Source organism: Cyprinus carpio, chromosome B5 (assembly GCF_018340385.1).
Source record: "Cyprinus carpio isolate SPL01 chromosome B5, ASM1834038v1, whole genome shotgun sequence".
NCBI lineage: Eukaryota > Metazoa > Chordata > Actinopteri > Cypriniformes > Cyprinidae > Cyprinus > Cyprinus carpio.
The window spans coordinates 37,750,468-37,766,337 of record NC_056601.1 but is presented as its reverse complement, the minus strand read 5'-3'; the positions used below and the strand labels follow the sequence as shown (position 1 = coordinate 37,766,337).

Genomic DNA, 15,870 nt, shown 5'->3' with positions numbered 1-15,870 from the left:
CGACATCCGTGTGCTTCATCCCGGGCTTTGTGTTTGGAAACGGCGCTCTCTTAAAGCAGGATTTATCATCCTAGCCTTTGGAAAACGTATGGGCTTGATCCCGAATCACGGAGCGGTGACCCCAAAGCTCATATCCAGGGCTTAAAGCCGCTGTGTTTGAGAGGCCATTCCACCCATAAATCCCACCGGCTCAGGCCTGATTCATTAAGGTATTGTTGAGGTTAAAGACTCTGAAATGAATTTTCTGAGAGCGGCGGGAAATAAAGGCCAGAAGAATTGGAAGTGAGCTCCGAGCGTAACGGCCTGACAGCACCGGATGACAAATAAAGCTGACTGCGTTTCCAACAAGCCACTGAATTAACCCAAACCAGAGCCGCCCTCGCTCCTTCACACACTCACCAGGGTGATGATGAAGATGATGATGATGATGGATTCACGTTCCTCCTCCTGCAGGCGAGTCATTATTCCTGCAGAATGACGTTACGCTCCACATTCAGGATTACTTTACATGAAACACAATCATATCTGAAAGCGAGACGAGCTTTGGACTAGCAGGGTGGTTTCATTCGGGTACTGTACTGAATGACAGTTATTGATAAGCACAGTTAAAAGAAATAAATCGAATGAGAGCAGAACTATGATTTTAGCATTGATAAGTGTTGATTTGAACTGAATGATGGCGCTGTCATCTTCTATAGAGCTGCTTTACAGCTGAAATGATGCTGTAATTTTCCTGCTTATTACAGTAAAGCTGCTTTGCAACAATCTGTATTGTATAAAGTGCTCTAGACATGAACCTGAGATTTGATTTGATCTGTTTATAAGCATGCGTATTCGTATTTTTGACCGCTGTTTCCTCAAGAGTCTCAAAGCAAGTAGAGCAGATTGTGGTTTGTTTTAATAAAAGAGATGGTTGTGCTCTCCGTGTCAGAAACGATCTGAAGGACTGGCCATCAAACTCAGCGATGCGTTACATGTAAATGGTTTCCTGGATGAAAATGCACAAATCAATCATTCTGCGTTCCACAGCGAGGATCGCTCTGGTTGGAGGAGATGAAGTGAAGCACGTTTGAGTTCCTGCATTCCCTGGGAATCGAACCCGCAGCATCAGCGCCAGGAAACCAGTGAACTCATACAAGTGCATGTGCAAACATATGTGCTAATATACATCCTGCCAAAATTAAAGATTGATGGTTTGACATTTCAAAATGAAGAAGTCATTAATATTATTATTGTAATTTTAAGCTCTCTCTCTCTCTCTCTCTCTCTCTCTCTCTCTCTCTCTCTCTCTCTCTATATATATATATACTGTATAATCGTTATTTTAATTGTACTTAAGTATTTATTACAAGAGTGTGTGTGTGTGTGTGTGTATATATATATATATATATATATCATTATTATTATTATTTTTTTTTTTTTTAATTTATGTTGAATTATTGATATAGTATATTTTTTATTAATAGTCTATTTTTTTATTTACAACTTCTCCTAAATTTATTTTTTTACAGTGAATTTTTAAAAAATAGCAATTTTGTTTAATATTTGTATTTAATAAATAATAATACAAATAATATTATTATTATTATTTTACAGTCATATTGACATAATCACAAAATTTTGGGCCACATTATGCAGCTCGACTAACAATCACAGTCGTAATTTTTATCAGAAAAATAGCAATTAGATCATTTTCCCAAATCGTGCCGTTCTATTACAATAACAACTGTCTTACAATAAAAAAAGTCTTTGTCATGTGACTCCTAGAACTGCAGTGAATTTCCTAACTTTGTGCTGTGTGATTCTACAGACTTTAAATGCAGGAGAAGCAGCAGCCAAATATCAATAAGCCTAAACAAACACATCAGGCTCCTGCAGACCTTCAGCTCAAGCTGCCCGCTGCTCAGGCTTTACTCAAACCTCCCACAAACTCTATTCTGTCCTCCAATTCCCAGTAAATGGAGGGAACACAGGAGAGACGTGGGCTGCGGGTAGTGCGCGCTTTGTTTCACCGCGCTGCAGATGGTCGTTCTGGCATCAGAGAGACGGAGCTGAAGACCAGATCCATCCAAATCCTGCGTGTGTGTGTGTGTGTGAGAGAGAGAGAGAGAGAGAGTCGGTGAAGACGCTGTGAGAAGCTCCTGCATCCGTTTGCGGTCGAGTGCATCTCAGCAGCCAAAGCAAACACACAGCGCTGCCATCAGCATGCGGCCCCATGTGCATGAGTTATTAAAGGCCAGACTCCATCAGGGGCCCGACACGCACGGGACCAGCGTCTCCATGCCACCTGACTCCTCTGTATTAGATTGCATGGCAGGAGGCGCAGTGAATGGAGGAGGACGGATCGCCACATGAAATAAAAGATGGGAGCAGATGTCTGTTCCCGCCTGATCCATCTCTCTCTGTCTGTCTGTCTTGCAGGGTTTCAGCACGCCTCCCTTGTGGTATTATATCAGTGAAAACTGTTATATCAGTGCAAAAACTAATTTACCAATGCAAAAAACAAAAACAAACAAACAAGAAACTATTATCAATGCAAAACAGAGTTATAATCAATGCAAAATACTATTGTGAACACGAAAACCTTATCAAAATGTATTGAAAAACTATTTTCAATGCAAAAAATACAATTATATCAAAGCAAAAAACAAAAAACAAAATCATAATGCAAAAAAGAACAATTATACCACTGCAAAAACCTATCAGTGAAAAAAACAACTATATCTGCAAAAATGAATCAATTGAAAAAAATATTTTCAATGCAGAAAACAATTTTACTATTGTATGATTTTCAATGCAAAACTACAATTATATCAAAGCAAAAAAAAAATCACAATGAGAAAAAAATAACAATTATACCAATGCAAAAACATATCAATTAAAAAAAACAACTATATCTGCAAAAATGAATCAATTGAAAAAAAAATTCAATGCAAAAAAAATTACCATTGCAAAAAATGTATAAATGCAAAAAAATTCAAACTATTCTCAATGCAATACACAATTGCAAAAAAAAAAACTATTAGCAATGTAAAAAACAAAATCTAGTATATTAATGCAAAAAAAGTATAAATGCAAAAACTATTTTTAACACAATACACAATTATATCAATACAACAAACTATTAGCAATGTTAAAAAAAAAAACTAGAATATAATTGTAAAAAAAATGTATATTTTCAATATAAAAAAAGTGATTCTGAATGTTTACTTTAGGTTTTTTGAGCATACATTGTGCACTGTATTATCTGTAGTTTTGTCAGGACCAAGATCATCAAAGATGACTGACAGTAGCATACAATTTGGACTGGCACTATGGTTCTGTTCTGGGCAAGAACTCCCCAGGGGGAACAGAACCAACATATCTGTATTGCAGATATTGTTAAAGTTCAATAATTTAATGTACACATTTTAGAATTCGTCTGATTCAAAGGAGAACCAGAAGGCTGAATCCTGACTGACAAAGGAGGAGCTGGGGATGGAGGAGGGGAGCAATGCGAGAACTGCTGATAATAATTATATATGACTGCTTAGATAGGTGTCGTATTCCTAGAGAGAGTCAGCTGATGTGAGCTTGAATAACGTGACCTGCCAGAACTAACACTTACGCTTGATTTAGTTAGTATAATAACAGAACAGACAAGTATTTTGGACTGAAAGCTTCTGAAAGGACACACAACTGAATTGATTTATAACTTCATTAGACTGAGAGTGAAACACTTGAGCCCTCATCAGATACTGCATTCATCTGTTAATTACTTCAGCACTCCATCCTATCCCGACAGCAAAATAAGCTTCATCTGCCGTAACGTTAACCGCGGCCCATATGCTCGCTGCTCTTTCATCTGTAACCCGCCCGGCTTTGTCCTTCTGTCGCGGTGTTAAAACAGAGGGGCTCCTGGGAATCAGCGCTCACAGTGTGGCCTCTTTATGTGGCGACACGAGCGTGGCTCAGTAATGACCCCGTGCCGAGAGCGAAAGAGACGCCCGCCGAGCTCCAGCACAGCTCTCTGTGTTTGCAGAGCACTCAGGCCAATTAGATTTACCGTAGTAGCATTAACTGCACCATGGTATTGTGTCAGAAAGGTGGGGATTTGTGTCGAATTTTGTTGTATTATTAATGTAGACATGTATAGAAGGAGGAGTAATGGAATATAATTACAGTGTTTTTGTGATTAAGCTTTTATGGTGTTTATGCATTTATACTTAATGTATTTATTCTACTGTTTTCCATACAAATACCTAAAAACCATATTACATTTTTACCATGGTTTTGGTAGTTGCACGGCCAGTGAGATCTCTGCTCTCCAGCAGCGCTGATTAAAGAGGAGGACGCAGCGACGCTCCATTAGTGTAACTCACATTCAACACATCACCAGCTGAATGCAAATGGGGCCCAGACGCCCTTGTAGAAGCAAAGACACACAGTGCATCCTCACGGTGATGGTTCAACGGCCTGTTTGGGAGAAAAAAACTGCATCTCGACAGTTGTAGCATTTTGGCGTGAGCTGAACGCTAATAAATACTGTGAAACCACAGCACTGGCGTGTTCTTGTATTATAAACAGCCTCAAAGCATCACTTCGGGGCTGAAAATTGCATGAGAAGGTGGGCCACAAATTACTTTGCATGCATTTCACTCCAATTCCAGCCAGCATTCTGCCTGCTTTAGTGATTCTTCACTTGATGTTAAACTTTTCAACAGGCGGCAAGAGAGACGGTTATTCCTGAATTTGACAGTATTAATTTCTCGCTGTGGTAAAATTAACCTGCTGCACCTCATCGTATCTTCATCAGGCCGGTGACATTAGTGAAGCGAGAGGACAAGACTGCTGCTCAACGCTTTCATGATGGATAGAAGACCGGAATATCCTGCTGATAATTTCTCGCTGGGATTTAAGAACGGATTATTCTGCTTATGGAAGTTTCGATATTATCCATTACATACTGTACATAGATCAGATGTTCATCAAAGATGCTCAGGATCTGGAGTGCTTACTTTGATCTTTAGCGAAAACAAGACGACAATAAAACAAAGACAAACTCACTGGTATTAAACATTGAAAGAGGATGCTTTTGAATGGGAGCTTATTTCTGCCACATGCTTTGGTAATTCATAGTTATGAGATGAAACATTTTAATTATTAATTAAAATGTCATAATTATGACATACTAAGTCGTAACTATGAGATAAAAGTCAAAATGATGACAAAAAGTTGAAATTGAGAAACTAAGTCACATTTATGAGATAATTCTGAATTCTCAGTCTCATAACTGTCATAATGTTTGACTTTATATCTCATAGTTTACTTTTTGTCATAATTCTGATTTATCTCAAAATGATGACTTTGTCATAATTTAGATTCTTTAATCTCTAGTTGATTTTTTTGTCATAATTTAAATGTTTTATACCATAATTATGACTTTATCATTATTTCAACTTTTAAAGTCATAATTTCAATTTAATATCTCATAACTGATATTTTGACTTTATCTCATAATTATGACTTAGTAATTCATAATTGTGGCTTTTATCTCATAATTATGACTTTATGAATCAGTTCTGACTTTTTATCTCATACTTGCCTTTTTATTTCATAATTTTGATTTAGTGTGTCTTATGATACTTTTTTATCTCATCCTTGACTGTTTATGCTATAATTTTGACTTCATCACACAACTGTCTTTTTATGTCATAATTTCAATTTAGTATGTCATAGTTCAACATTTTATCTCATAATTATGACTTTTTATGTCGCAATTTTGACTTAGTATGTCACAAAGCTGAATTGTAGCATCTGTTATCCAACTAAACGAAAAGGAGTTTTTATTTCCATAAAAAAGCTAAATGCTGGTGGGTGGGTGAGTAACACGATGACCAGAGCAAGCCTGATAGCTCTGCAGGAGAAAATTTTAATGACAAAATGTTATTTGGCTGAATTCGTCCATTAATGCAGATGAGATGAACAAAAGCCTTGAGAAACACAGAGAGAAACACACACGGCAGCAGGTCAGAAGCGACACACACACACACACACACACACACACACCACTCTCATAAAGCCACTTCACAGTCAGTCACACTCATGACAATTAAAGCACACACACACACACTTGAGAACAGCTGATGGCGGGCCAAGTGTGGACAGATGGGTCCAATTGTGATGGAAATGAAGAGTGACCCTTTGAACACGCGGCTCTTTTGAGGACGAGATGTCATCAGCTCGTCTTTTATTTCAGCAGCGGTTTGTTTTTCATCCTCTCATCTCGCACAGATCTGGTCAGAGTGATACAGCTCATGCAGAATCTTAATCTGTCATCAGATAGCAGCAGATTATGTTGTAGAATGAGCACTGAGTGTGTCGAGTCACGGATACGATAAACGCTGGATTCCTACGCTACACAATACTGTCACTACACATTTGGTTTCGCATCTAAAATCCAGCAGGGCCATCTGAATGCGAGATTTATGTTCTTCATTGGCTTTTTTAATCCAGTCCAGAGCTCTGGGGAACGTTCAGTGTTTATTATTCATCCGCTTGAATCATAACCAGAAAGAACAGTTTTTTAAAGCAAGGCTAGAATTCATTGCTGTTCAAGCTCAGCTCCTCTAGAGCTTGTGCTGTAATCACTGACTGTGATTTGAGGGAAGATTCAGATCCTTCTGAGGTTTGAATCATGCTGCAAACACCAACATCATGGGTTTGATTCCCAGCGAATGCACAAACTTCTCACATCTGACAGAAGCTTTAATCCAAAGCAACTTATATTGCATTGAAAGCATACATTTACTGCAAAGAAATTAACTCGTGTCTTTTGAATACATCCACAGTTTGAAATTAAATGCATTATGTGTACAATAAAAACATTTACATATAACCACTGAAGTGTGAAATTGAAAGCAACAACATTTTTACATTAATCATAGAGTTTTGAAATCACACAAGTACAGCCATGATCATGAACATTAATTAGTTTAGCACTGAAAGGGAGGTATTTAGGATTGTTTCCAATACAGAAACTTTATAATATACGTTTACTTTTTTGTGTTTGGGGAGGTATTTTGGTTTGTTTGATTTACAGAGAATTTGTGTGGAACCAGTGACCTGGGTGTTGCAAAACACATTACTACTCTGCAGGAATACATGTGTGCTGGTTACAATACAAAATACATAAACGCTAGAAACACTTAGAAGATATCTGACATCAGCAAGAGTCAAACACAATAACAGAGACAAGTGATTTTATACCACAGTTACACTTTATATCACATTATATTTACTAAAAAAAGAAAAGAAAAAAAAACTTTATACATGAAATAACCATGTGTTAATGTAAATTTTTGCATTTATTTTATTTGTATTTATATATAGCTTTTGGTGAAAGTCCCCCTTCTGTCCCCCCATTCATTCATTCATCTTTAATAATTAAAATGACATTTTTGTTTTGAAAATATTGTTTTCATGCCCTGAAATGGCTTGAATGTAACACTACATCCACACCTCATTTAGTATATGTGGATTCATGAATATGCAAATGAGCCCCGCCTCCAGCTCAGAATACCTGCTGCTTTCTTTCACTCGGGTGACTGAAGTATAAACGCTACACAACAACGCTGGATTAATTCAGCCGTATATGTTTGCTCTCATGTACAAACTGCTCAGCGATGCTGCTGACTCATGAATTTGCACATGCTTTGTATTTAAGAATATTAGAAAACATCAGAAAAACAACGTTAAAAGCTTGATTTTCACCACAGGGCATTTTTAATATTCTATGGAGCATCTGAATATGGCAGAATGAGCTGTAGAGGTTTACGTGTATATGTAATGTGTTATGATTCTCATAAACTAAAGGAACATAATTATTGAACAACAGTGACCTTCCTAACAGCCTTTTATTGATTTATTATCATCATGAAGCAAACATTCATCTCTATTAATATAAACTCAATTTCTTGTTTCTAAGCTGCAAATATAAATGAATTAACAATCATGATCATGGTTGAAAACTCTATGAATGTTTTTCAAAAACAAAAGAAAACCAAAGCAATCTAATTACTGATATTCGCTAATTCATGATTTATATATTAAATAACCACGTTAATGTTTATTTTAGTTTATTTATAATCAGAGTTTTCTTAAAATTCAACAGAGCATCTGGATACAGACAAATGAGCTGTAGAGGTCGACACATATTTATGATCATTCTCGTAAACCATATGGAACATAATTAGAGAAAAACGCTGACCTTCCAACGCATTCATTCATCTCTATTAATATAAACTCATTCTCTTGTTCATAATGTGCCTTTCTAAGTTACAAAGAGTCTTTCATATCAATGCTTTTTCAATGCCAAACTAATTAATAGCTGGACTTGTGTGATTATTAATACTCTTCTTGATAAATAAAGCAAACCCTCGCTGCTTTCAATCTTACACTCCAGTGGCTGAGCATGAATGTGTTTTTATTGTGAAAACAGACTCGTTGCATGTGCAAGTAGGTTATTCTTGACTGAAGATTCATTCCTTTGCATTGAAGTGTGCAGATGTGTGGAAATACATTTCTTTACAGACTTATCATCAAACTCCAGCATGGGACTAAATTAATAATTATTACAGTCACGTGTCATGATTATTAAACGCTCCGGCTCTTTTATTTACTACTTTCACTTCATGACAGAGAACGACGGGTGGTTTGTGTTTCTTGACAAAACACACATCATCTTAAATATGATCTAAAAGAAAACGAGTGAAAGAAGCAAGTGTTCAGTGTGTGTGTGTGTGTGTGTGTGTGTGTGTGTGCTATGGATTCCCGTCTGTGTTTGTATGGAAGCAGTCATCCATCTGTTTGTCTGATGTGTGAATAACCGCTCTGAGATCGGCCGTCCTTCACGCAGCAGAGCAGACGTGAATCAGACACAGATCTGCTTTGGTCACACTCACACCGATGCACAGAAACTCAAATAAACACAGAAACGCTTGGAAACAGGTTGATGCTTCTCTCTGAGATTTACAGAATCTCTCGGTTCAGCTGAAGACATACAAACACAGACATGATGATCTGATCCATTACTGGCTCAATACTAACCATCATCAGCATTAAGTACACGACATAAATCACAAAAAAAATCAGTTTTATGAGTGCACCGTAATTCAAATCTTTAGGATCCACACGACTTTACATTTTAAATGCATCAGTACATCCAAACTGTATGTTTCAGCATCTATAAAAAAAAAAAAGACACACAGGCAAACGTCTCGTTCAGCACATGTACAGATCGAGATATGAAAGTACAACATCCGGAATAATAGAAGTGTGCTGTAGTAGAAAGATGAAATGAAAGTGAATCTGAGGCTCATGGGGGACTGATGTGTGTGTGTGAGTGTAAAGGGCCGACGCTCTCTGTAAGATCACATTAATTCACTAATTAAGGCTTTAATTAAGAAGGCTTTTTCCTCCAGCTTTCAGAGAAATGTATTTTCTCCAGCAGCCGACTTAAAGTAGGACAAAACGCTCTTTAACCACCGGCAAACATTAATCACAGCGGAGACGCCCGTCTTTACATGTGATGAGTTATTCATCGAGTCGCTCGAGCAAAACACACTCCATCTGACACAAAACAGCAGAGAAACACACACACACATGCTCAAGAGTATTACAACAGAATATCCGAATCTCAAGAGTCACCTCGAGAGATTCCTAATCACAGTTTGAAGGCTGTTTCAATCGCTCACTCAAATGACCAGGATGTCCCTCGTGTTGCTCAAAACTGCTGGACCTTCTTCTGTGGAGACAAAGACGAAGATGTCTTAAATAATGCTGAGGACTAAACAACACTGCATGGACAAAAACCACTTAAAACATCTTGTTTTGTGTTTGACTGATATCAGCGTTTACTGGAAAAACAATGCCTCTGTTACTGCATCAACCTAAAAATGGCTTAATATCATTAAATTAGCTATATTTCTAATCGAACATCCATGTCCAAACATGATCATAAACAAACACACTCTTGCTGGTGTGAGACTGTATATGTTCCACATTAAACATACTTCAATACTTCACACATATCTGTTTTACAAAGAGCTAGATTCATGATCAGAACCATAAAACACAACCTAATCAGAGAGAGTAAACGCTAATTACATTAATCTGATGTTTTCTATAAATATAAGGTTGGAAACATTGGAAATCTACTCATTCTGTTACATATTTCGTCAGGGGAAAAGACTACAGAGGTTTACAGAAGCACAGAGCAATGTGAAAATAGTGCATTCACACTCAAACTCAAGCATCACTCATGTTTAAATCACTATCAGCACACGAGAGAATCCAGGACTGCACACACAGAACCAGAGCGTGTGAGGGTCTGCGGTGCATCACTGACCCTGGAGCAGCGTTTAACCCTCACATCTGTGCGTTTCTGACGCTCTTACTGAATTAATGAGCACTTACGGAGATTATTGATGCACAAAAGCATTTGGACCGCGCCGAAGAGTCTCCCGTCATGCAGCATCACAGGAGGAAAAGTGTAATTATTAATTCACAGCATGATTTAGCTGTTGAGCTCAAGAGCTCTTGAGATGAGTTATGAAAATGACAAGTGCAGCACGCCATCTCTGACTGACACGAGGACTTTAAACCTCTGATAAACACTGCAATACTGCGGTTACGTTTGTGCTTAAAGCCGGAGTCTCACCGAGCCGTCAACACTGAATGGAGAGAAACCAACAACTCTGGAACGCTATTAAGCATATTAGATCAAGTCTCACAATGCAAATAAACTTCTCAGTTATCTGTCAGATTAATTTCAGTGCTCAGTGATGGGATGATTGACAGCTGTCCGTCATCTACTGCATGTGATTCTGCAGCTGAGCTTCAAACGAGTCTCTAATCAAACAGTGTTTCAGAGATGATTCAAAGACTGACTGAGCTCGAAGGATCAGCTGGAAACATGTTTCTGTTAGTGGATATTATCCTGTGTGTTCGCGTCCCGTTTCACAAACTGTACGCTTGAGTTTCTGGCTGTGGTGAAACACAAACCGTTTGAACATGAGAAGTGCATCATTCACACAGCATCCCTGACACCAGCGCCAATGCTCAGATAACCACTGCCAGAATTAACACTCAAGTATAAAACGGATAGCTCCAGTCCTTGATTCTGATTGGTTGAGCCGCGTTCGAAGCTGTTGTGAATTACTCTATAAACACACGCCCTCTTTGTTTCTGTTGTTTGTTGCTCGGCAACCACTTTGTTGCAACCACAACTGTTTCTGAGGAACTACATTGTTTTGGCGGAAGAATAATGTTTTTATTAATATCATTACATTTTGTTTGCTCTGTTTTATTTTGTGAAACCTTGCTACTGTACTTATATGGAACAAACCGTTTTATAAAAAAGCAATAAGCCCCGTGAAGCTGTGGTTTACGGTGAATTTATAACAGCTAATGGGGTTTTGGGCACTCTGTTCCACGTTGTGCCTAACAACGCCCCTTATCTGTTATAAATTCACTGTCTTGTTGCTTTAATAACCAGCGCTGGCCGACAGGTCCGAGACGTGTTTGTGATTCCAGTCGCCTGCTTCACCTGATTGAAGAGAAATTCACAAACTATCGAGTCCAGACTTCAGAAGTAGCTCAGCGCCGTGTAATACCTGAACACAGATCGATCCACAAACAAAAGCATGGAATTGGAAACAAAGAGAGTTAAAGGGACTGAGCTAAAGCAGCGAGAGCGTGCAGACACCTGCTGCAGAACCGAGCCGATGAGGAGAGAATGTGTCTGATGCATTAAGAATGATTCCTCTGACAAACGCGGAGCGATGCTTCATCGATGAACACACACCTGGAGCTTCAGACTCAGGAGAAGACCAGAAGAGCACCTGTGCATTGCTTCATGGGACATTAAAAGTCAAGACTGGAAATCTAGTACAAAACCATTCTACACAAACACTGATGATGTGGAGAAACACCTGATGGTTCATTAAGACACTCAATGATTTTCCAGAGGACACAACAGATATTTCTCTCTTCCAGAGGGGTTTGATTCAAATTTAAAGTGCGGGATATGCCACCCGTTTGCTGTACGACATTCATTCAGATCCATATGGCGAACTTGACTTCAGCACCTGCTGAGCGCCTGACAGAGACACAGACACATCTGTTTCCAATTGAGATGTTTGCAGAAAATTAACAATCAGTGTAAAAACGCAATGGTGAATTTACAAGAAAACAGCAGGTGTGAGATTCTCTCCAGTCCGCTGTGAGATGAGCTGGATTTCTAGATCAGCATAAATGCATAAGTTTTTGAAATGATCCAAAGTTTGCATGTTTTCCATGATGGTGAAACACATGATTATTCTGAGGAACCAGACTCAGGCTGTTTTTTTTTTTTGTTTGTTTGTTTTTTTACAGTGGTGAACCATTTTTGGTTCCCGAAATAACCGTTCAGTGCATTTCTTAAAGAACCTTTTTTTTTCTTAGTTTTAATAATCTGAAGAACCTTTTCCAGTACAAAATGAAGCTTCTTTATTGGTATTGATTCTCCACGAAGAACCTCTAACATCTATTAGGCTAAATCTAAAAATAGTCCATAAAGCACTATGCCATTGGAGATCAAATCAGATAATCAAATGAACTAACGAATCTGACAGAAAACAAGATTTGTGATTCAACTTTCAAGCAATGCATCCTTCTTTTAATCTCTATTCGAGGCTTTATTGCTCTGAACACTCTGGAGCTTTGCATTAGATCTCGTGTTGCTGGCACCTGATGCTGCGAATAAAAGCGTCGGATAGATGCGCGTCAAATGCTGAATGAGTAAATGTAAATAAATCTAGCTGTTTATCCTACTATACATATGCAAATCTTTACATGAATGGCAGCAAACAACGAGCTCGTGGTGCACGGCTGTGGAGTACCGTGGTGAAACACTGCTCCTCTGCTGGCGTCACCAGTAAATACAGCAGCTCAATGGAGAGGCGCAGGGGTTCGTGCTGAACCCTCCAGAACGCATCCAGAACATTCCCTCTGCTCTGCTTTACACCTAATGCAGCTTCACAGCAGAATATACGAGCTACATACAACAAACACAATCCTACACCGCGCGTCCCGCAGCAGTGACGCATCGATCAGGACGCGCGTCACGGATCAATAACCGCACCAGTATCACCTGCTGACAGCTACACAAACAGCATCATGGCATCATAATAATGACGAGTTCACCGATGAAAATACCACCTGACGTCATGAAATAGAACTTTACGACATACTACAGCGATGACAGAAACGCAACAAGATGCTCCGATAGAGTGAATACTGCGTGCGTGCGTGCGTGCGTGTGTGTGTGTGTTTGAGTCTCTCCATCAAGCTGCAGCAGCACATTCACATTTACACAACGAGACACTGAGGAAAATCCAACTTAAAACCAGCTGTGGCCAACCAGTAACCAGTAAGCAAGCGTTCCGCAGCGCGCTCGCGTTCAGCCGGGCTCCTGCGAGGAAATCCAACTTATCCATCCATCCATAAAGTGCGTAAAACCAGCCCTTGAGCGTGAGCAAAGAGTAAAGAACGACTCACCTTGCGATTTGGAGACACCGGTGAGAACATGCAGCCCGATGAGGAGTGCGTAAAGTCTGCTGCTCCGGTGAATATCTCCAGTGACGCAGCCCATGATGGTCAAAATCACTGCAAAATCCGCTATTAATCAATCAATCAATCCGCGCGATTGAGGATCCGGCGCTCCCTTGAATGGAAACGATCAGCGCGAGCGTTACCGAGCCGTTAAACAGCGCGATTCTCCATCCTCGATCCCGGTCGTGACGCACGCGGCGGTTCCTCTGACTGACTGACGCGCCGCGCCACTCGCTCTGTGTGCGCGATGAGTTTGACGACGCGACTTCATTGATCTGAAGAGGGAGGAACGAAAACCCGGCACAGAGTCCGCTTGGAACCGGATGCATCTGCCATCTGCGCGCCGCGCACAATAGAGACTCACACCGAGCGCGTGTGTGCGCGGAACAATGGCACGAATCGATTGCGGTTTTACCTCCACATCTCACCAGGTTTCATGATGGCCTCAGCTGAAGAGAGAAAAAAGGAAGAAAAAAAGGATTGGGTTCCTGTTACTTTATTTTATGAAAAGCACCACGTGAAACGATGCGTTAAAGAACAGCTGTATTCAGGCACTGGAAGAGTTTGACTCACGGTGCTCTCTACAACATTCAACAGCATCAAATGCTTTATTGCTTTCAGAAAATGCTTACATAATAAAAACAATACAGACAGAAGTGAATCAGATCGACTGGTGTCCTTCTCTATAATAGAGTAGACAGAGGTTAATGGTTTGTTGCTTTCTGTGGATGCTTTAATAATGAAAGCAATACAACAACTATCTATCTATCTATCTATCTATCTATCTATCTATCTATCTATCTATCTATCTATCTATCTATCTATCTATCCGTCCGTCCGTCTGTCTATCATTAAGAGAATGTTCTGTTTATTTGGGTCTATCAACTGATTTAAGGTCAGAATCTGTTTTTAATTAAATCTGAATATGTATAATTTCAAAAAAAAAAAAAAAAAAGGTACATTAATTGTAAATAGAGATACAGCAGATACAGCGTTATGCACTGTTTGTTCCCATAGCCAAGAACAGTTGGTATTTTGCATCCACGCGTCAGTCATATACTGTGGTAATATACCGTGGTAAAGTAAGCGTGTGTATGTTTACTGCTGACTCTGGATCACTACACTAGTTTATTTATTGAGTTCCTCTCATGTATTGACTAGCTGGATCTCAGTGTCTCCCATGTGCACCCAATTATACCGGTGTGTTTCCAGAGATCCCCGGCCACACACACACACACTCATGTATTGACTAGATGGACACACACACACACACACACACACACACACACACTGGGAAAAGTGGAATCGCTACAATGTAAACAACTAAAGATTTCCTAACGATTTCCATGTGTGTGTGTGTATGAGTGGGTATGTTTTTCCATGTTGAGTTGTTGTTGTCTCATGTGGCAGCAGATGGATGTCTCTCTATTAACCTCACATTCCACCTTCAATGTGTCGAGATATTAATGCACTGAGAACAAACACGAATGATGTCAATTTGTTCCAAAGATTCAACATGATGTTTATCTTCCAGTTCTAATCTTTTACACTTCAAGTCATTTCTTCAACTAAACCATCTATTGTTTTTCATCTTCTCTGTAATGTAATCAGAACAGAGCAGCTCTAGTTCTGTTCTAGAACATTTCCAATTAGTCCAATTACAGGAGAGTAGAGCCACTGGAGACGCTTTTCCACAAACACACGTGAGCTTTCTGCATCATCTCAGCGTGGAAGTGAAGAAATGATATAATAGCGGATGGGGTGGAGTGGGGGAGGGGGGCTGGTAATGAGCTGTTTATCACATCATGAATTAACTCTCCATTCAGCAGTAAACGAGTCTCTTCTGTCTGACTGTAAACACGAGGAACTGAATTAAACATAAGCCGTCGTGTGACTCTGAAGGGCCACAGGTGAACAAACACCATGAGCACAGACAAACCACATCCCCTGACACTCGCCACGCCCGGTGATGTCACTTCCTGCAGGATGATGTCATTGCTACAAAAGACTGATAGATGAAAGTTACATTGAGGATACTGATTATATAACTGATTATCAGTTAAAAAAACATAATTGAATTGGACAAAGTGCAGCATACTGACTCAATTCAATTCAATTTCAGTTCAAGTTTATTTGTATAGCGCTTTTTATGATAGAAATCATTGCAAAGCTACTTTACAGAAAATTAAGTTTCTACAATATTTAGTAGTAGCTTATCAGTGGTGACTGTCAGTTTAT

At 39.2% G+C, this 15,870-nt stretch overlaps 1 protein-coding gene across 1 annotated transcript in view; it reads right to left on the bottom strand.

Annotated features, from left to right (window-relative positions):
• The window catches only part of LOC122137338 (netrin receptor DCC-like), a 49,215-nt gene extending 35,119 nt beyond the window's left edge, over positions 1–14,096 (bottom strand). The window contains exon 1 of the mRNA XM_042723370.1: positions 13,579–14,096. Within this exon, the coding sequence (XP_042579304.1) occupies positions 13,579–13,672 (94 nt within the window). The 5' untranslated portion in view covers positions 13,673–14,096. The remainder of the gene's footprint in view (positions 1–13,578) is intronic.
• Between the last annotated feature and the right edge of the window lie 1,774 nt (positions 14,097–15,870).